We start from the raw sequence: 23,467 nt of genomic DNA on the forward strand, positions 1-23,467 counted from the left end.
TGCATATTAAGTGTACAATGGAATGATATTAATTGTACATGTTTATGCATATTAAGTGTACAATGGAATGATATTAATTGTACATGTTTATGCATATCAAGTGTACAATGGAATGATATTAATTGTACATGTTTATGCATATTAAGTGTACAATGGAATGATATTAATTGTACATGTTTATGCATATCAAGGGTACAATGGAATGATATTAATTGTACATGTTTATGCATATCAAGTATACAATGGAATGATATTAATTGTACATGTTTATGCATATCAATTGTACAATGGAATGATATTAATTGTACATGTTTATGCATATCAAGGGTACAATGGAATGATATTAATTGTACATGTTTATGCATATCAATTGTACAATGGAATGATATTAATTGTACATGTTTATGCATATCAAGTGTACAATGGAATGATATTAATTGTACATGTTTATGCATATCAAGGGTACAATGGAATGATATTAATTGTACATGTTTATGCATATCAAGTGTACAATGGAATGATATTAATTGTACATGTTTATGCATATTAAGTGTACAATGGAATGATATTAATTGTACATGTTTATGCATATCAATTGTACAATGGAATGATATTAATTGTACATGTTTATGCATATCAAGGGTACAATGGAATGATATTAATTGTACATGTTTATGCATATCAATTGTACAATGGAATGATATTAATTGTACATGTTTATGCATATCAATTGTACAATGGAATGATATTAATTATACATGTTTATGCATATCAAGTATACAATGGAATGATATTAATTGTACATGTTTATGCATATCAATTGTACAATGGAATGATATTAATTATACATGTTTATGCATATCAAGTATACAATGGAATGATATTAATTGTACATGTTTATGCATATCAATTGTACAATGGAATGATATTAATTATACATGTTTATGCATATCAAGTATACAATGGAATGATATTAATTGTACATGTTTATGCATATCAAGTGTACAATGAAATGATATTAATTGTACATGTTTATGCATATCAAGGGTACAATGGAATGATATTAATTGTACATGTTTATGCATATCAATTGTACAATGGAATGATATTGAATGTACATGTTTATGCATATCAAGGGTACAATGGAATGATATTAATTGTACATGTTTATGCATATCAAGGGTACAATGGAATGATATTACCGGTAATTGTACATGTTTATGCATATCAATTGTACAATGGAATGATATTAATTATACATGTTTATGCATATCAAGGGTACAATGGAATGATATTAATTGTACATGTTTATGCATATCAAGTGTACAATGAAATGATATTAATTGTACATGTTTATGCATATCAAGTGTACAATGGAATGATATTAATTGTATATGTTTATGCATATCAATTGTACAATGGAATATTAATTGTACATCTTTATGCATATCAAGTATACAATGGAATGATATTAATTGTACATGTTTATGCATATCAATTGTACAATGGAATATTAATTGTACATCTTTATGCATATCAAGTATACAATGGAATGATATTAATTGTACATGTTTATGCATATCAATTGTACAATGGAATGATATTAATTGTACATGTTTATGCATGTCAAGTATACAATGGAATGATATTAATTGTACATGTTTATGCATGTCAAGTATACAATGGAATGATATTAATTGTACATGTTTATGCATATCAAGTGTACAATGGAATGATATTAATTATACATGTTTATGCATATCAATTGTACAATGGAATGATATTAATTGTTCATTTTTATGCATATCAAGTGTACAATGGAATGATATTAATTGTACATGTTTATGCATATCAACGGTACAATGGAATGATATTAATTGTACATGTTTATGCATATCAATTGTACAATGGAATGATATTAATTGTACATGTTTATGCATATCAATTGTACAATGGAATGATATTAATTGTACATGTTTATGCATATCAAGTGTACAATGGAATGATATTAATTGTACATGTTTATGCATATCAATTGTACAATGGAATGATATTGAATGTACATGTTTATGCATATCAAGGGTACAATGGAATGATATTAATTGTACATGTTTATGCATATCAAGGGTACAATGGAATGATATTAATTGTACATGTTTATGCATATCAAGTGTACAATGGAATGATATTAATTGTACATGTTTATGCATATCAACGGTACAATGGAATGATATTAATTGTACATGTTTATGCATATCAAGGGTACAATGGAATGATATTAATTGTACATGTTTATGCATATCAAGTGTACAATGGAATGATATTAATTGTACATGTTTATTCATATCAAGGGTACAATGGAATGATATTAATTGTACATGTTTATGCATATCAAGTGTACAATGGAATGACATTAATTGTACATGTTTATGCATATCAACGGTACAATGGAATGATATTAATTGTACATGTTTATGCATATCAACGGTACAATGGAATGATATTAATTGTACATATTTATGCATTTCAAGGGTACAATGGAATGATATTAATTGTACATGTTTATGCATATCAAAGGTACAATGGAATGATATTAATTGTACATGTTTATGCATATCAATTGTACAATGGAATGATATTAATTGTACATGTTTATGCATATCAAGTGTACAATGGAATGATATTAATTGTACATGTTTATGCATATCAATTGTACAATGGAATGATATTAATTGTACATGTTTATGCATATCAACGGTACAATGGAATGATATTAATTGTACATGTTTATGCATATCAATTGTACAATGGAATGATATTAATTGTACATGTTTATGCATATCAAGGGTACAATGGAATGATATTAATTGTACATGTTTATGCATATCAATTGTACAATGGAATGATATTAATTGTACATGTTTATGCATATCAAGTGTACAATGGAATGATATTAATTGTACATGTTTATGCATATCAACGGTACAATGGAATGATATTAATTGTACATGTTTATGCATATCAATTTTACAATGGAATGATATTAATTGTACATGTTTATGCATATCAAGTGTACAATGGAATGACATTAATTGTACATGTTTATGCATATCAACGGTACAATGGAATGATATTGAATGTACATGTTTATGCATATCAATTGTACAATGGAATGATATTAATTGTACATGTTTATGCATATCAACGGTACAATGGAATGATATTAATTGTACATGTTTATGCATGTCAAGTATACAATGGAATGATATTAATTGTACATGTTTATGCATGTCAAGTGTACAATGGAATGATATTAATTGTACATGTTTATGCATATCAAGTGTACAATGGAATGACATTAATTGTACATGTTTATGCATATCAACGGTACAATGGAATGATATTAATTGTACATGTTTATGCATATCAATTGTACAATGGAATGATATTAATTGTACATGTTTATGCATATCAATTGTACAATGGAATGATATTGAATGTACATGTTTATGCATATCAAGGGTACAATGGAATGATATTGAATGTACATGTTTATGCATATCAAGTGTACAATGGAATGATATTAATTGTACATGTTTATGCATATCAAAGGTACAATGGAATGATATTAATTGTACATCTTTATGCATATCAAAGGTACAATGGAATGATATTAATTGTACATCTTTATGCATATCAAGTGTACAATGGAATGATATTGAATGTACATGTTTATGCATATCAAGGGTACAATGGAATGATATTAATTGTACATGTTTATGCATATCAAAGGTACAATGGAATGATATTAATTGTACATCTTTATGCATATCAAGTGTACAATGGAATGATATTGAATGTACATGTTTATGCATATCAAGGGTACAATGGAATGATATTGAATGTACATGTTTATGCATATCAAAGGTACAATGGAATGATATTAATTGTACATCTTTATGCATATCAAGTGTACAATGGAATGATATTGAATGTACATGTTTATGCATATCAAGGGTACAATGGAATGATATTAATTATACATGTTTATGCATATCAAGTGTACAATGGAATGATATTGAATGTACATGTTTATGCATATCAATTGTACAATGGAATGATATTAATTGTACATGTTTATGCATATCAATTGTACAATGGAATGATATTGAATGTACATGTTTATGCATATCAAGGGTACAATGGAATGATATTGAATGTACATGTTTATGCATATCAAGTGTACAATGGAATGATATTAATTATACATGTTTATGCATATCAAGGGTACAATGGAATGATATTAATTGTACATGTTTATGCATATCAATTGTACAATGGAATGATATTAATTGTACATCTTTATGCATATCAAGTGTACAATGGAATGATATTGAATGTACATGTTTATGCATATCAAGGGTACAATGGAATGATATTAATTGTACATGTTTATGCATATCAAAGGTACAATGGAATGATATTAATTGTACATCTTTATGCATATCAAGTGTACAATGGAATGATATTGAATGTACATGTTTATGCATATCAAGGGTACAATGGAATGATATTGAATGTACATGTTTATGCATATCAAAGGTACAATGGAATGATATTAATTGTACATCTTTATGCATATCAAGTGTACAATGGAATGATATTGAATGTACATGTTTATGCATATCAAGGGTACAATGGAATGATATTAATTGTACATGTTTATGCATATCAAGTGTACAATGGAATGATATTAATTGTACATGTTTATGCATATCAAGTGTACAATGGAATGACATTAATTGTACATGTTTATGCATATCAACGGTACAATGGAATGATATTAATTGTACATGTTTATGCATATCAATTGTACAATGGAATGATATTGAATGTACATGTTTATGCATATCAAGGGTACAATGGAATGATATTGAATGTACATGTTTATGCATATCAAGGGTACAATGGAATGATATTAATTGTACATGTTTATGCATATCAAGTGTACAATGGAATGATATTAATTGTACATGTTTATGCATATCAAGGGTACAATGGAATGATATTGAATGTACATGTTTATGCATATCAAGGGTACAATGGAATGATATTAATTGTACATGTTTATGCATATCAAGTGTACAATGGAATGATATTAATTGTACATGTTTATGCATATCAACGGTACAATGGAATGATATTAATTGTACATGTTTATGCATATCAAGTGTACAATGGAATGATATTAATTGTACATGTTTATGCATATCAACGGTACAATGGAATGATATTGAATGTACATGTTTATGCATATCAAGGGTACAATGGAATGATATTAATTGTACATGTTTATGCATATCAAGGGTACAATGGAATGATATTAATTGTACATGTTTATTCATATCAAGTGTACAATGGAATGATATTAATTGTACATGTTTATGCATATCAAGGGTACAATGGAATGATATTAATTGTACATGTTTATGCATATCAAGTGTACAATGGAATGATATTAATTGTACATGTTTATGCATATCAAGTGTACAATGGAATGACATTAATTGTACATGTTTATGCATATCAACGGTACAATGGAATGATATTAATTGTACATGTTTATGCATATCAATTGTACAATGGAATGATATTGAATGTACATGTTTATGCATATCAAGGGTACAATAGAATGATATTGAATGTACATGTTTATGCATATCAAGGGTACAATGGAATGATATTGAATGTACATGTTTATGCATATCAAGGGTACAATGGAATGATATTAATTGTACATGTTTATGCATATCAAGTGTACAATGGAATGATATTAATTGTACATGTTTATGCATATCAAGTGTACAATGGAATGATATTAATTGTACATGTTTATGCATATCAAGTGTACAATGGAATGATATTAATTGTACATGTTTATGCATATCAAGTGTACAATGGAATGACATTAATTGTACATGTTTATGCATATCAACGGTACAATGGAATGATATTAATTGTACATGTTTATGCATATCAATTGTACAATGGAATGATATTGAATGTACATGTTTATGCATGTCAAGTGTACAATGGAATGATATTAATTGTACATGTTTATGCATATCAATTGTACAATGGAATGATATTGAATGTACATGTTTATGCATATCAAGTGTACAATGGAATGATATTAATTGTACATGTTTATGCATATCAACGGTACAATGGAATGATATTAATTGTACATGTTTATGCATATCAACGGTACAATGGAATGATATTAATTGTACATGTTTATGCATATCAACGGTACAATGGAATGATATTAATTGTACATGTTTATGCATATCAATTGTACAATGGAATGATATTGAATGTACATGTTTATGCATATCAAGGGTACAATGGAATGATATTAATTGTACATGTTTATGCATATCAAGTGTACAATGGAATGATATTAATTGTACATGTTTATGCATATCAAGTGTACAATGGAATGACATTAATTGTACATGTTTATGCATATCAACGGTACAATGGAATGATATTAATTGTACATGTTTATGCATATCAATTGTACAATGGAATGATATTGAATGTACATGTTTATGCATATCAAGGGTACAATGGAATGATATTGAATGTACATGTTTATGCATATCAAGGGTACAATGGAATGATATTAATTGTACATGTTTATGCATATCAAGTGTACAATGGAATGATATTAATTGTACATGTTTATGCATATCAAGGGTACAATGGAATGATATTGAATGTACATGTTTATGCATATCAAGGGTACAATGGAATGATATTAATTGTACATGTTTATGCATATCAAGTGTACAATGGAATGATATTAATTGTACATGTTTATGCATATCAACGGTACAATGGAATGATATTAATTGTACATGTTTATGCATATCAAGTGTACAATGGAATGATATTAATTGTACATGTTTATGCATATCAACGGTACAATGGAATGATATTGAATGTACATGTTTATGCATATCAAGGGTACAATGGAATGATATTAATTGTACATGTTTATGCATATCAAGGGTACAATGGAATGATATTAATTGTACATGTTTATTCATATCAAGTGTACAATGGAATGATATTAATTGTACATGTTTATGCATATCAAGGGTACAATGGAATGATATTAATTGTACATGTTTATGCATATCAAGTGTACAATGGAATGATATTAATTGTACATGTTTATGCATATCAAGTGTACAATGGAATGACATTAATTGTACATGTTTATGCATATCAACGGTACAATGGAATGATATTAATTGTACATGTTTATGCATATCAATTGTACAATGGAATGATATTGAATGTACATGTTTATGCATATCAAGGGTACAATGGAATGATATTGAATGTACATGTTTATGCATATCAAGGGTACAATGGAATGATATTGAATGTACATGTTTATGCATATCAAGGGTACAATGGAATGATATTAATTGTACATGTTTATGCATATCAAGTGTACAATGGAATGATATTAATTGTACATGTTTATGCATATCAAGTGTACAATGGAATGATATTAATTGTACATGTTTATGCATATCAAGTGTACAATGGAATGATATTAATTGTACATGTTTATGCATATCAAGTGTACAATGGAATGACATTAATTGTACATGTTTATGCATATCAACGGTACAATGGAATGATATTAATTGTACATGTTTATGCATATCAATTGTACAATGGAATGATATTGAATGTACATGTTTATGCATGTCAAGTGTACAATGGAATGATATTAATTGTACATGTTTATGCATATCAATTGTACAATGGAATGATATTGAATGTACATGTTTATGCATATCAAGTGTACAATGGAATGATATTAATTGTACATGTTTATGCATATCAACGGTACAATGGAATGATATTAATTGTACATGTTTATGCATATCAACGGTACAATGGAATGATATTAATTGTACATGTTTATGCATATCAACGGTACAATGGAATGATATTAATTGTACATGTTTATGCATATCAATTGTACAATGGAATGATATTGAATGTACATGTTTATGCATATCAAGGGTACAATGGAATGATATTAATTGTACATGTTTATGCATATCAACGGTACAATGGAATGATATTAATTGTACATGTTTATGCATATCAAGTGTACAATGGAATGATATTAATTGTACATGTTTATGCATATCAACGGTACAATGGAATGATATTAATTGTACATGTTTATGCATATCAAGGGTACAATGGAATGATATTAATTGTACATGTTTATGCATATCAAGTGTACAATGGAATGATATTAATTGTACATGTTTATGCATATCAAGTGTACAATGGAATGACATTAATTGTACATGTTTATGCATATCAACGGTACAATGGAATGATATTAATTACAGTTAATTATTTTCCTTCAGCTTGAAATAACACTAGAGATTCGCTTGGTTGTGGTTACAAACCGATCAGAGATTGGCTGTGATGATATCAGACAATGCCGTAACCATATAGCCGATACTATCGTAGGATTGGAAAACCTTGACCTGGTGATTCCGGAGGAGTCTGAAGACTATGACAATTGTCCTGATCTTATCCAGGAAACTCCCATTGAAGAACATGATAGATACTGCAGTTGTCCACCAGGCTACACCCAGAAGGACTGCTACTGTTGTATGTGCTTTACATATTTATCGCTATCCCATAATCTACCGTATTTACCTTGTACCTGTGTTCTTTCTGCAGAGCAGACCATGAAAACAATGTGTTATGATAGCGGGGTGGCGGCTACCTTTCACAATGGTTGTTCTGAATTTCAATTCTGAATCAATATTATACTTATAATCTATTACCAGTACTAGTTGACCACGTCGTCAAAATGCGACATTTAATTTTTGTTATGCTAGCAATTTTCTTGATTTGATGATTCAGTGGTATTGTGTGGAATATTTTGTTGCATGAAATACTGCCTAAAATTCTGTGTTTATGACTCAAGGACATTTGTTTCTTGTGGAATTAAAAGCAGTTTACATTCATTTTTATTATAACCGTGATTGTAAAGACTCTACACACCAGATTAAAAGTAAGAAAATTTATCAAAACTAGTCAGCCACAAAGAAATAAAATACATGCGTTAACATAACTACTAATGGAAAGATTACACAATAAAAATATACACTAAAAAATTGGGCAAGGGTTCACCCTTCAAACCTCCTACTGGTGAGCATTAGGCAAAGGTGTTCATAAATTGCCATGCCAAATAAATTACAGTTCGTCTTTGGTTAATTTGCAAATGTATTAAACTTCACTAACCGACAAGGTATATCAGTAGTTAACCGTAGTTACTCAGTATCCATCCATTTATAATTGTGTTTACAGTATACACATGTATTTTAACAATTTATTTTGAGGAATATTTATTACTGAAGAGAATTATTTTGTTTGATTTCAGTGTTGTGTACACCTGGTAGTTATGAAGTAAATGGAACATGTGTTGATTGTCCAATCGGTAGTTATCAAGACGAATATGGTCAGACTGAATGTAAATGGTGTCCCGAAAATCATTCAACCAGACATGAAGGAGTTAAATATTTTGAGTATTGCATACGTGAGTAAATAAATGCACACCATTGCTGCTATAAGTGGTTTGATATTGCAAAAGTCAATGTGCAGGCTTGTTAGAATTATGAACCTCAATTGTCTATCCATTTTGTCTGATTAATGATCAGGCAGTCATTGTAGGGTTTATTGTTTTTAGAACATGCAAAGTCATTATTTTCATATTAAAAATTGGTAGTGCTTTTAGTCCTAGTTCGTAACATTTGTAAGACAAGTAATTAACAGTTTGCAGTAAAGCAGAAAACAGCTATAATAATTTTTAATTTTAAAATTACAGCATTGTGTCGTCCTGGTCGCTACTCTGATTCTGGTCTCAGTCCGTGTAACAGCTGTCCTGCTAATTATTATGCACCCGGTTATGGTAATACTGAATGCCTGCCATGTGAAGAAGGATCTTACAGTTCTAGAAGCTCTGGAGAATGTACAGGTGTGTTGGATTTTTACCTTGTCTGTATCATCGTAAATGAAAGGCAAGATATATGAAAGGAAAAAGTCTGTCCTCGTTGTTGTCGTCATCCATTGTAAAAAATTTTCTTGTGGTAAAAATAAGACATTATAAATATAGATGTATTTTGCTGTACTATTTTTATACAATTTATACAATCCAAGTTATACAATTCTATGAGGAACATTTATACCGTACATGTACATTGTAGTACGATACTATTTGAGGAATGTGAATAATATAGCAGTCACATGTAAACTTATTTTGATTGGATTATATCAGTCACATGTAAAGTAAGTTATTAAATTATTGCAGTCACATGTAAACTGTGTTCTGATTGGATGATAGCAGTCACATGTAAACTTTATTGTGATTGGATTATATCAGACACATGTAAACTTTGTTATGATTGGATTATATCAGTCACATGTAAAGTGAGTCATGATTAAATTATTGCAGTCACATGTAAACTGACTTATAATTGGATAATAGCAATCACATGTAAACTGACTTATGATTGGATGATAGCAGTAACATGTAAACTTTGTTATGATTGGATTATACCAGTCACATGTAAAGTGAGTTATTAAATTATTGCAGTCACATGTAAACTGTGTTCTGATTGGATGATAGCTGTCACATGTAAACTTTGTTGTGATTGGATTATAGCAGACACATGTAAACTTTGTTGTGATTGGATTATAGCAGTCACATGTAAACTTTGTTATGATTGGATTATATAAGTCACATGTAAACTTTGTTATGATTGGATTATAACAGTCACATGTAAAGTGAGTTATTAGATAATAGCGATCACATATAACTGACTTATAATTGGATGATAGCAGTCACACGTAAACTTTGTTGTGATTGGATGATGACGGTCACATGTTATAAATGCGTTGCTATCACATGTTTACTGTGTATATTATAATTGATCACATGATTAATCCATATCTATTGTTATCTAATAGAGTACTGTCCAGTTGGTTACCGATCTCCAACCGGAAGACAGCCATGTTTCAAGTGTCCTCGTGGTTTCTATCAAGATGAGATTGGGTCCAGGAGATGTAAAAGATGTGAAGATCATGAAACAACAGTAGACCGTGGCTCTGATAGTCCAGATGACTGTGTTGGTCAGTTTGATTTTACTTATTCATTCATTGACATTTATTTACCAAAAAGATCAGTTTTTATTATATTGTCAACATATGTCTGTCTGGTATGAAATAGATTCGATAGTTGAACAAGAACCAGGTGCAACAAATGGTGCTTTGTTCAAAACGAATATTAGTCTTTTAGATTCATTTCATTTTATTTGCTGAGCAACATGTACATGTAACATTTATTTTCACAAACATGGCTGAATTATAATACTGTTATGTTTTGTTTACATCACTGATATAATAAATACCTATACGCCGTCAAACTGTGACATCGGGCAAACCAGAATTTGACTGTTTGATATCAAATGTTGCTCACTGATCTGCAGAAACACAGACACAACAGCAAGCAATGCCATTATCTTATTTTCGAGTATGAACTACTAATGAAGGAATGTAATCATGGTAATTTGATTATTGCAGATGCCTGTCATACTGAACCATGTTTAAATGGTGGTACATGCTCAGCGGGACCAGGACACACTTGGCATTGTGAATGTCCTCAACATTTCTTTGGGTAAGGTTTTTCTTGTTAAAATCGTAATCATTTCTAGGTAGAAGAGAATTTTTTTCCCCAACTGATTTCTCGATAGCTAGATCAGATATGGTAGAATGTAAATATAGTCTTGTATTGCTAATAGTTAAAAGTATTTAAAAGGTTGCATCCAAATTTGTGGTGTACAAAGTGTTAGTACATGTACATTGCCTACTGAAAGCTTCCACTGGTAGTTAAAATGAATAGGAACAAAACATTTACACAAAATGTCTAAATTACTCAAAATCTGAAGATCTTAAAATTATTCATATTATTTGCTTCAGAATACGATGCGAAGATGAAACAAGTTGTGCCAGCGATCCTTGTCTGAATAGCGGTACATGTGTTGATACTGATGACTCTTTCTACTGTGTCTGTCCTCCTGGATATTGTGGTGATTATTGTCAGAATCCACCGCATCCATGTTACAACAACCCCTGTCTATTTGGTGGTACTTGTCTCCCCACTGACAACGAACGAGGATTTGAGTGTCACTGCCGAGATGATTATCATGGAGACTTTTGTGAAGAACCTGTGGATGATTGTGAAAGCGATCCATGTCTCAATGACGGTGTATGCTGTGATATTGGTTTTGATGATGTTGTTTGTTTCTGTAAACCAGATTACACTGGGGAGTTCTGTGAATATCCAATTGGTATGTATTGCTCCCTGTATATTCATCATACATGACCTACTGTAAAAGGGTTAATAATTATTCACTGGATTTTAATTTTGCTTATTTCGCTGACTGCAAAAATGCGCCAAAATATGTAAAATATGTAAAATTTAGCATAGAACACATTATCAAAATAAAATAAAATCGTGAATTTTAAACCTACTGAATATGCCTGAAATAGTAAATCAGCGAAATTTAAACCCAGTGAGAATTAGTCATTTTACAGTAACTAATTCACCAAAAAAAAAATGGACCAGTCTTTGTCAAAATTGATATCAAGTGTCTTATTCTTAGTGAGTACAGTGTGGTTCAACAATAACTTATGATTGAGCTACATTGTAGTTTTAAGCTAGGTTAGCCGGATTTGAAAACTGCCACATTAATTTGTGCAGGACAAACTGCCTAAATATCTCTCATATTAATAACATGGGTAAATACTACAAATAAAAAGTTGTAATTATTAAAAATGAATAAGTTTTATAAAAAACGCAAAGCCAGGTGATACCAAGCGTGGAAGTTATGTTATACCAGACTGTCCTGTAAATTTTGTGCAAAATTAAGTAAGTATTCCCAATACTAAAAGTGAACAAAATTTTTTATAAAATACTACAAAGAAAAAGTTGAAATTTTTGATGACATTGATACTCATTTTAAAATTTAATAAGTTTTTATGAAAATGCAAAGCAAGCTTGGAAGTGAAGTTACTGTAAAATTACATTACTGCAAATTTTGTTCAAAGTTAAGATGGAATTCGCAAAATAAAAAACGAACAAAATTTTTGATAAATTAATGGTCAATTTAAAAATTAATAAGTTTTTATGAAAATAAAAAATAAACAGCGTTTTAGATAGAAAAAGAATTCTACCGGTAGTGTTGTAAAAAGAATAATTATGTGAAATGCATATTTACTTAATTGGTTGTAGCGTATACATGGTTAGAATAAGTCAGGTTTTAATGACTTAGTATACAACCAATGTGAGATTCTAATAAAGCAAATTAGTTTTTTTTTCTGAAAACTATGTTTAGCTGAGAAAAAATAGACTAAACAAATTTCAAAGGAATAATTCATTGCATAATAATAAACATTATTTGCTTACAGTCAAGGTGATTGCAGGTTTGTCACCTGCTCACTCATTCTGTAGGCAGAAAGACCCCGTGTTTCTTTTCTTGTTATACACATAAAATATTCTTTATGACAGTAGCACAATATCCAAATAAAGATACGATTATGCAATAAAGATTATTATTATACATCTGTCACCGTAACGCCATAAGTTACAGCATGCCGTAATTTTGCGGTATTTTACGGGGTATTTTCATACTACCATATTAGGAAATGCGAATTCCAAATATGGAATAATTACGCGCGTAAGCGTCCTATAATAATAAAAACAAACATGGCTGCCACCAAGATTTGACCGGACTCCATACAAAGAAGTTCGCTGATTTTCTAAACTTATATGTTTTGAAAATTATATGTATTGATTTAAATTTGGTCATATTTTTCTTTTCATATGTGTTATACATGTAGATATGATTTTGAAAATTATGTATTATAAAATTTGCCTCAATTTGATTACAGATGATTGTGATCCCAACCCGTGTCGCCATGGCGGCACATGCGAAGACGGTATCAATACATTCACATGTCACTGTCCAGTGGGCTATTCGGGTAAAAGGTGTCAACGTGATGATGATGATTGCGCTGATGTAGAATGTTATAATGGTGGCACTTGTATTGATGGTGATAATTCCTATCATTGTGACTGTGCTGATGGATACACTGGTATGAATTCAAATTGTTTATACTGTAGAATACTTTTCGCTTGAAATTTTGAGGGATGATTCTGTGAAAATAAAATCCAGCAAATATACTTTTTTTCCTATATTTCACATTAAACTCATCATATATCAGTGAAAATAAATTCCATAAAAAAAATGCCCAAAAGCCTTTTCACCGAAAATTAATTCCAGCGAAAATATAGTATTCCACAGTAGTTAGTTAATCCTCTTGACTCTCTACTGGAGCATAATGTGTCAAATTTCTACTGGACTGAATTATATGCAACAGAAGGCAATTGAAATCAATTGTGAGAAAGATCAGAAAATGACTTGTCATACCACCTTGTATAATCAACAGGTTGTACATACTAAATATTGTACATAACAGGGCTCGAACTTTCATTCCAGGAATGATTTAGATTGAAATTGTCGAAATAATACTTTAAGTAATGTTGTGGGTTAGTAGTTTTCTTAGACCTTAGGTAAGAAGATAACAGAGCACATGACGCTATGAGTTTCAACCAGCTCCATGAATAAATGATATCAGGTGATAACTTTTTTATCACATGACCAACTTTGAGTGCCCAAATGATGGAGAAATTTAATAAACTATGACGTTATGCATGTAATTTGATAAAACACAGGGTGACCCTGCAAGTGAAATGAGTTTACATGTATGTGTGATTTCATGTGAGGTATGATCTAACCATTTTATGTGCCTTGGCAGGTGATGATTGTTCATTGGAAGATTTAGACCCATGTGATCCCAATCCTTGTCAAAACGATGGCTCCTGTGCCCCATCAGACAATCCAGTCAGCCCTGGTGATCCATGTACCTGTCAGAATATTATTTGTACATGTCAGCCTGGATTCACTGGCAAGTATTGTGAGGTAAGTTTCAAGATTCTTGCGTGTATGTTCTGATGCCAAATAATGTAAACTTGATGCTTGTTTTTTTAAATAGCTCCATGTAATTCTGAGATAAAATTATCTTATGGTACCAAATAAACATGTATGCGGTGACATTTTAAGATGTTCACATAGTATATTTGAACAGCACTTAGACTACTGAATAAAAACAATTCTGCTGCAACAATTTTTTCAGCTATTTGTAATTTATTATAAATATAAACCATGATATTTTTATGATTACCTTTTGTTCATTTATTTTTTTAAAAATGTTAACAAATTGCCAAAAAAATGTACACAGTATCACCATCACCAATTTACTATAAATTGTAATAAAAGGTCATTCTTGGTAGAGAGAAAATCATGCAGAACGTGTTCTCTTTGTTGTTGATTACACCAAAAACTTCTCTATACCTTACATTTGTATTTGACATAATGACGTAGATTTGATTCGTACAATTAAAACTTAAAACATACTTTTTGATAATCTGCAGATCTGATTAATGTTTGGTAGATATCTGTGAATAATAATCACCTAATTTACATAAAATAATCAATGTTAGCTTTTCTGGTTAAATATGAATATTAATTAACCCAATTTGCATAAATTAGACAATTTTATGATATCTTAATAACCATTTATCAGATTTTAATTGCACTTCTAGGATAATCTGACTTCAAAACTGCAAATATACAATCAAATTCATTTTTGTTTTGTTTTAATTTTTGTGTTTTATGTTTTAACAATTCAACACATGTACTACTGTAAAGTCTGTATTAGAAGCCATTGCTTCTATCAAAATACAATGCAATATAGGGGATGTGGCTTCTATTAGAGCATCTACACAAATGAGAAATGATGAATTTTTGATTGTCAATTATTCAAAAAGAATGGGTGCGACTTCTATTAGGGATGCGGCTTCTAATACATATTTTATGGTATGAATCATTTTAACAATCTGCAACTAAAAAGGCAGATCTAGATATATTAGACAGGCTTATTTTTTAAAAGATTTAAATATTCCCTATTTTGACTACCAGTATATGCCTTTCATTCATATTTACTGAATTCTATTACAGGTGGATATGGATGATTGTGTATCAGATCCATGTATAAATGGTGCTACCTGCGTTGACTTGGTAGACAGTTATCAATGTGAATGTGCACCTGGATATGTTGGTGACAACTGTGAAACTCTTCAAGACATGTGTATTTCTGATCCTTGTGATAATGATGGTACATGTATTCCTCAATCTAATGGCTTTATCTGCAGGTAGGATTTACTTCGGTGGTGGTGTTCATCTACAGATATTGAAATAAGCAGTTGTTTAATTGTCCTGGACTTCTGTTTTTGTCGCATATCCAAATGGTTGCCCATGGGAACAATCATGCATATAAATGTGGAAATCAAAATATTATGAGGTTATTACGAGGTTAAGTATGCACAAAGACAGTACAGCTGGAGTATCGGCCGACGTGCAGCGTACATCTTTTCCTTCCAAGGATACACCATGGGAATGCCGAAATCCAAAATGTTTCTTCTTTGTGTGGCGTCTGGTTAAACTCTGGTGGCAGCCATGTTTGTTTTTATTATTAGAGGACGCTTATGCGCGTAATCATTCAATATTTGGAATTCGCATCTCCTAATATAGTAGGATGAAAATACCTCGTAAAATACCGCCAAATTACGACACGTTGTAACTTATGGCATTACGGTGACAGATGTATAATATTTCATTGTATCATCACTGTACATTTATTCTATTTGGTTTAATAAAGGTTTTTCTGTGAGTGCTATAGACTACTGTGGATGAGATTGCTTTCACATTGTGCTTCTCACAAATTAGAGCTGTATTATACTTATTTTGAAAGCTAATTATAAATTTTGCCTATTTCTATATATGCCTTCAACACACAGTACCCGTACTTCTCTTTAAAATTGTATTGATTATGTAACATGTATTTAATCTGTAGTTATTTGTTTTTATTATTTCTCATCAGTTGTGCTCCAGGATGGACAGGATCTTACTGTGAGGATAGCATCGATGACTGCAGCGATAATCCATGTGAAAATGGTGCAACATGTCATGATGAACACATGTCATTTAGATGTGAATGTCCACCTGGTATGTAATGTGTGTATTATGTAGTATGACATCGTGGTATATATATCAAATTGTTTGTATTTGATATTGTATCATGGCATATAACTAATATAATAATAAATTTTGTATTTTCAAATTGGCACCTTTTTTAAAAATATGATACCATTGAATATGAATAGACACCATGGTATATAAATATAACATCATAGTATATAAACATGGTGACTTGATATATAAATATAATGCTATGGTATATATATATATATATATATATATATATATATATATATATATATATATATATATATATAGTGTGGATATGAAAGTCGATTATTCCAAAACAAAAGTGCTCAATACAAAGTTTATGTAGAGCGGGTGAATACGGTGATAGAGGAATTAATACGCAACTACATGAATATTGAAACTCAACAGCTCTGTTTATATACGACTTCATGGTATATAATAATAATAATAATTAAATAAATAAATAGAACCATGCATTTGACCGATGAGTGTTGATATATTTTTGCATATTTAGTTCTTGAGTTGTTGTTCATTGCAGGCTACAGTGGTCCAACATGTGGTGAGGACGTTAATGAGTGTCTACAAGATGATTTATGTCAGAATGGAGGTACATGTTATAACAGTTATGGCGGTTACTTCTGTGATTGTCCAGATGGCTTTACTGGATTGCAGTGCGAGACTAATATTGATGATTGTGAGGAAGGGCCGTGTGAGAATGACGCAACTTGCGTAGATCTTGTCAACGGATACCGTTGTGAATGCCCTCCATTCTATGAAGGCTTTAACTGTGAAAAGCGTGAGTCATTGTTTTCTTTGTCATTAATTTATGTAATGTCAACACGAACATGACAGACACCTGGTAGATTTGACTGTTTTAACGACATTGAATACTTTTAAATAATGAAATCGTGAAAATGTGTGTCAAAAATAAAAAATATATTTGACTAAAAATCGGCACAGTACATTGTTTCGCTGCCTATTTTCAAACATTGTGTAAACAAACAAACAAACAAGTGAATGTATTTGTACACATCATATAGAAACAAATTTGCATATTGGAATCAATTGATGTTGTTTTTATTTACAGGAAAGCTCCCTAACTTTGATTTGTATTTCTGCATGGAAGACAGAGCCAGCGCACAGTCCCCTACTTTACCATTTTCTGCCACAGTTTATACATACATGTTTTGGATCCGATATGCTTGTGAAGATGAGAACTCAAATGCCACTCCATTCCAACTTTTGGAGTCGGAGAATGCTGATATGTAAGTTAGGGTGCCTACAAGGCAACCTGAGTTAAACTTTGTTTAATAGAATGATGACAACACTAAAATAATTAGACTAGTATTTTTATGTGTAATATGTTCTGCTTGTCTAATTCACAGGAGTGACTATAATGTGCGACATGAAATACCGACAAGCAGTTCATTTAAAATACTGGAAGATACCAAATGGCACCATGTAGCTATGTCTTGGAGTTCCGCCAGTGGTGATCTGCATTGGTACATTGATGGATCTGAGGTACTGAGTAGAGAAAATGTGGATACTGGAGTCACCACTCCAACATGGTAAGAACATTTAATCCAAACTATCCTGCACTTTATTCCATTGCATCTTTTGACGTTTCTGCTGTCTACTTTAAATCACTTCTGATCAATGAAATCCAATTCTTTGCATTCCATCCATGACTTTATTTACAGGTTGAAGATCTTCTTTGGACGACCATATGAATCAACTACTAACACGAAGGCATTCCACGGTGAAATCAGTCAGTTCAATATGTACAGCCGTGAGTGGTCAGCTGAGGAGATATACAATGCATCCAATGACTGCTCCAAGCGAGATGAACTTGGAGATATTGTAGACTGGGTATATTGTTCTTATCTGTTGGTTGGCTGTTCACACGTTATTAGACCTTCTATCTGTGGTGACAGTTCCTGTCCAGCTAATGATATTTATAGAGGATGTGCCTGCACAGGTAGGGTATATAACTACTCAAACACACTTTCCTGCCCAGATAGTCTGTGTTAAACACACCCATCAAACTTTCCTGAACCTCCTCTGTTTTCTAACTCAGACAAAGAACCACCAGAAGTTATTGAATGCCCAGATGTTGTTCGAATTGTTGATCCAGAAAACCACCTTGTACCATGTGACTATGAGGAGCCATCATTCCTTGATAACGTTGGTGTTGCTGATATGACATGTTCCATTGTTCGTGGAACCACTTTAGCATGGGGTGTTTACTACGTAAATTGTATTGCTACTGATGAAGCAGGAAACTCTGCAGTATGTGGATTCTCTCTCTATATTATTCGTAAGTTTTATTTTTCTCTTGAATTATACTTTAGACTGAACAAAACTTGCTGTAAATGAACAGTGTTTGAATGTGTTACAAATTCATTCAAATGTTTTTATGGAGACATTCAACTGTCACGTATGTGTTCAAACATGTAGTGGATGTGTTCAAATGTGTTACAAATTCATTCAAATGTTTTTATGGAGACATTCAACTGTTACATATGTGTTAAAACATGTAGTGGATGTGTTCAAATCTGTTATGGTTTCATTCAAATTTGTATTTTTCAGCATTTGACTGTGAAGACCCAGCACCACCAATTAAAGGTAGCAAGACCTGTGACATGTGGCACAGTGGTCATTTTTGTAATATTGCCTGCAATGCTGGACATGAATTCAGTGAATTACCAAAACCATTCTATGTATGTGGAAACGACGGATCTTGGGATCCAGCCAATCCTGATGAACCATTTGTCTTCCCTGGATGTTCAAGTATGTATTATTATAGCACTATATGTATAATAATTGTATGCAAAAATATAGTAGTTGAACTTTTGTTGTGGGTTGCGTTCATGCTGTCTTTGTCCAACATCATTTCTCAGACATGTTTGAATCGATTTTGTGCAGTGATCTAAAGGCAGGTCATACTTTGACTGGCTGGTGGCCATTTCAGTTTTAAAAAGCACCCAAAATCAACATTTGAACATGTCATCAACTGTTTATCAGACATGCCTGGATTAATTTCTTTCAAACTTAGATATATTGACATTTCTGGTGGGTTACTGATGCTAGTTAGTTATTTTTGCAATTTGATTCAAAATGGCCAACTAGTGGCCATTTTGTTAGAATTTTAAAACAAAAATCTACATTAATTGTTTCGATATATATTAATTGGAGTGCATTAACTCACAATGCAAGCTCCAGATATTTTATTAATGCTAAATAAAATGTTTTTATAGGAACTGACCCTGCAGATGCTCTATGTGAAGGAAGCATCATGTATACAGTGAGTGACTGTAACCCTGAAGATCCTTATGGTTTGGAAGAACCAAATAGTTTGCTTCGGCAAGCATTCATTGACCGCATGAACTTTGCTGATACAATGTATGGTATCTGTGGTGGCACTGGCTGTGATTTCACCAATACTGTAATTACCTGTGATGAGGTATCAAACAGACGTAAACGTCAAGCAGATCAGACATCAGCAGAAATAGCATTTGCTTTCAATTCCAGGTATGTACATGTGTATGCTGTGAGCTAGTTTACCATAACACTCTAATCACACAGTGTCGCAAGAAATACGTATCATTCATGAATTTGGAAATTTAATCACAACACTAGATTTGACATACATGTAAATAAGTTAAACATCATATTTTAATAGTTGCAAGACAGTCGTCATTACAAGGAAAACCTGACCAGCACTGTATCTTGCAAATCATACATGTATATTATCAATGACAATATTTTTGTGAAATTGCAAACTGATATATTTATATCTTTTTTTGTAGTACATTTGCAAATGATGGAAGCAGCATCGATGATACCTTGGAGACTGCAGCATTTAATGGTGATCTTAATGCCCCTGGATTTACAGCTGATCCAAACACTATTGATTCTACAACAAGTTTCTCCTGTCCAGAAGGTCGAATATTAAATGGTGAAAGTTGTGGTAAGTATGTTGGCATAACCACCTGATGAATCTGAGCATCTGATATTCCTAATATATTGGTCCATGAACTACCCAATTTAATATAACCAGGAAGTACTAGTGTTTCTACCTGAAGGGTGTGGTTATGTAACACTTGCAGTGGTTGTAATTGTATGGCTACACTGTCAGCAGTAACATGGACTGTGTCTATGTTGTACATTCAAATCTACCGCTAAGATTAATGAAAGTTATTTGTAAATTCTTAATATACAAAACTTGAACTTGAGAATCATGATACATGTATGCCATGTATAGTGGAGTGAAATGGAATTTTTTTTTTTATTATAACAGTGTATTGTGCTGAGGGAGAGTTTCACAATGTGACAGAAGATGAGTGTCAGAAATGTCCAAAAGGTAGCTACCAAAGTGAAGAAGGCAAAGTTTCTTGTAACCAATGTGGTGAACAGAAGACTACAGCTGGGAAAGGAGCCACATCAGCGAGTGAATGTCTTGGTGAGCATTAATAAACCATGACTCAGTTAGAATTGATGCAATAAAAATGTTATATTCTACATGTTTAATGATATTAACATTGATAGGTAAAACTGAAAAATATAATGTATACTGATCAAATTTGTCGAAATGACGGCCATTTTGTTTAATATCTTAAAATCACAGTCCGGAACTGTTTCTCAGGGCTGAATAGGGCGATTTCAATCAAACTTTGTATGATGATCATGTATATTAGGTTACACATGTACGTCATATTGTTTTTCAAAATTTGGACCAAAATGGCCGACTGGCAGCCATTTTGTTTCTTTCCTTTTTGTGCCGATTCCTCTGAAAGATATGGCCTGATTCACTTGAAAGTTTATACATAGGTAGTATACTGCAAGGTAACACAACAACATGTTTTGTCTTGAAATATGATCAAATTTGTCGAAAAAACGTAAAATATCATCTGTAAAATGTCTGGAACAGTTTCTTGGAGATGAACAGGGCGATTTCAATCCAACTTTGTATGGTGATCATGCATATTAGGTTTCTTTTGGAGATACTTGAACAACAATACCCAACTGGCTGCGTTTTCCTTTCATGCTATTTCCTCTGTAAGATATAGTCCAATTCAGTTTCCACATACTGACAGTAACACAATCTATAATCTGTGTTAGTGATAAAAAACATTGATTTTTCATTTCTACATGTCACTTGTACTGAACGTTTACATCAACACAGCTAATACTGAACTGTGATGATGCATTATCAATGCTTGTTAATATTAGTCTTGTGTACATGTTCATTTCAGTTAGCTGCAATGTTGGCTATGCTAATAAAGATGGCCGCTGTCAGCCTTGTCAGATTGGTATGTACCAAGATGAACCCGCTAAATTCTCATGTAAAGCGTGCCCTAGTGGGATGTCCACTGCCAATGCCGCTAGTATATCTCTTGATGATTGTGAAGGTAAGTAATCTACAATTATAATAATGTATAATACTGTGTTTGCTTGATTTAGTAGCACATACACCTGCGTAGCGTACATGTACATTAGAGGTATTTCTATGGGCAAAATAAATCATATTTTTATGATTTAGTATACAACTCATGCAATTATGACAACCAAATTCAATACATACTGCCTAATGTTATTTTTCAGTGAAGTGCATGCAAGCTGGTAAACAACTTGGAGTGAGTGGTAACTGTGAACCATGTCCTGTTGGTACCTATGGTTTACAGGGTGTAACATCTTGTGCACGGTGTCCATATGGATTTACAACCTCTGTGACCGGTGCTGTTTCAGCTGATGAATGCAATGTTGGTACGTGTGTCAGTTTTAACGCTTTACATTGTTAAGAATTTCATCTCCGTTACATTAAAAACAATTAGAATATAATATTATTTACCAGATCATTCAGAATTTAATAATTATTCTCACCGAATTTTTCACCCAACCACCATTTTGACCACTCATGTGTCTGTGATCTCAATAAGTGAAAACAAAATTATAAAGTGGATGGTTTTCCTGTTGAAAAATAAAATGTTGTCAGAAATTAAGTGAAAAATGGTTGATTAAATATCGATAAAAGCGTAATGTTGGATGAAATAAATACTGGATTTCCCCGATTCCTAAATATGTCGAAGGAACCATATCTGAAAAGTACACTTAAAATCAAATGAATATGCTCAAAATACTAAACCAGTGAAAGTAAATGG

General features: G+C 31.5%; 1 protein-coding gene across 1 annotated transcript in view; it reads left to right on the top strand.

Annotated features, from left to right (window-relative positions):
* Window positions 1–23,467, top strand: part of LOC102802972 (uncharacterized) — a 74,109-nt gene that overhangs the window by 45,205 nt on the left and 5,437 nt on the right. The window contains exons 28-48 of the mRNA XM_085493756.1: window positions 8,472–8,721; window positions 9,500–9,655; window positions 9,944–10,093; window positions 11,086–11,247; window positions 11,698–11,791; window positions 12,094–12,464; window positions 14,068–14,271; window positions 14,995–15,158; window positions 16,257–16,450; window positions 17,179–17,303; window positions 17,845–18,102; window positions 18,394–18,571; window positions 18,692–18,874; window positions 19,007–19,284; window positions 19,384–19,623; window positions 19,896–20,096; window positions 20,564–20,837; window positions 21,116–21,276; window positions 21,607–21,768; window positions 22,562–22,717; window positions 22,911–23,072. Of these exons, the coding sequence (XP_085349882.1) occupies window positions 8,472–8,721; window positions 9,500–9,655; window positions 9,944–10,093; window positions 11,086–11,247; window positions 11,698–11,791; window positions 12,094–12,464; window positions 14,068–14,271; window positions 14,995–15,158; window positions 16,257–16,450; window positions 17,179–17,303; window positions 17,845–18,102; window positions 18,394–18,571; window positions 18,692–18,874; window positions 19,007–19,284; window positions 19,384–19,623; window positions 19,896–20,096; window positions 20,564–20,837; window positions 21,116–21,276; window positions 21,607–21,768; window positions 22,562–22,717; window positions 22,911–23,072 (4,123 nt within the window). The remainder of the gene's footprint in view (window positions 1–8,471; window positions 8,722–9,499; window positions 9,656–9,943; window positions 10,094–11,085; window positions 11,248–11,697; window positions 11,792–12,093; window positions 12,465–14,067; window positions 14,272–14,994; window positions 15,159–16,256; window positions 16,451–17,178; window positions 17,304–17,844; window positions 18,103–18,393; window positions 18,572–18,691; window positions 18,875–19,006; window positions 19,285–19,383; window positions 19,624–19,895; window positions 20,097–20,563; window positions 20,838–21,115; window positions 21,277–21,606; window positions 21,769–22,561; window positions 22,718–22,910; window positions 23,073–23,467) is intronic.

This window comes from Saccoglossus kowalevskii, chromosome 19 (assembly GCF_978046115.1).
Source record: "Saccoglossus kowalevskii chromosome 19, keSacKowa6.1, whole genome shotgun sequence".
NCBI classification, from domain to species: Eukaryota; Metazoa; Hemichordata; class Enteropneusta; family Harrimaniidae; genus Saccoglossus; species Saccoglossus kowalevskii.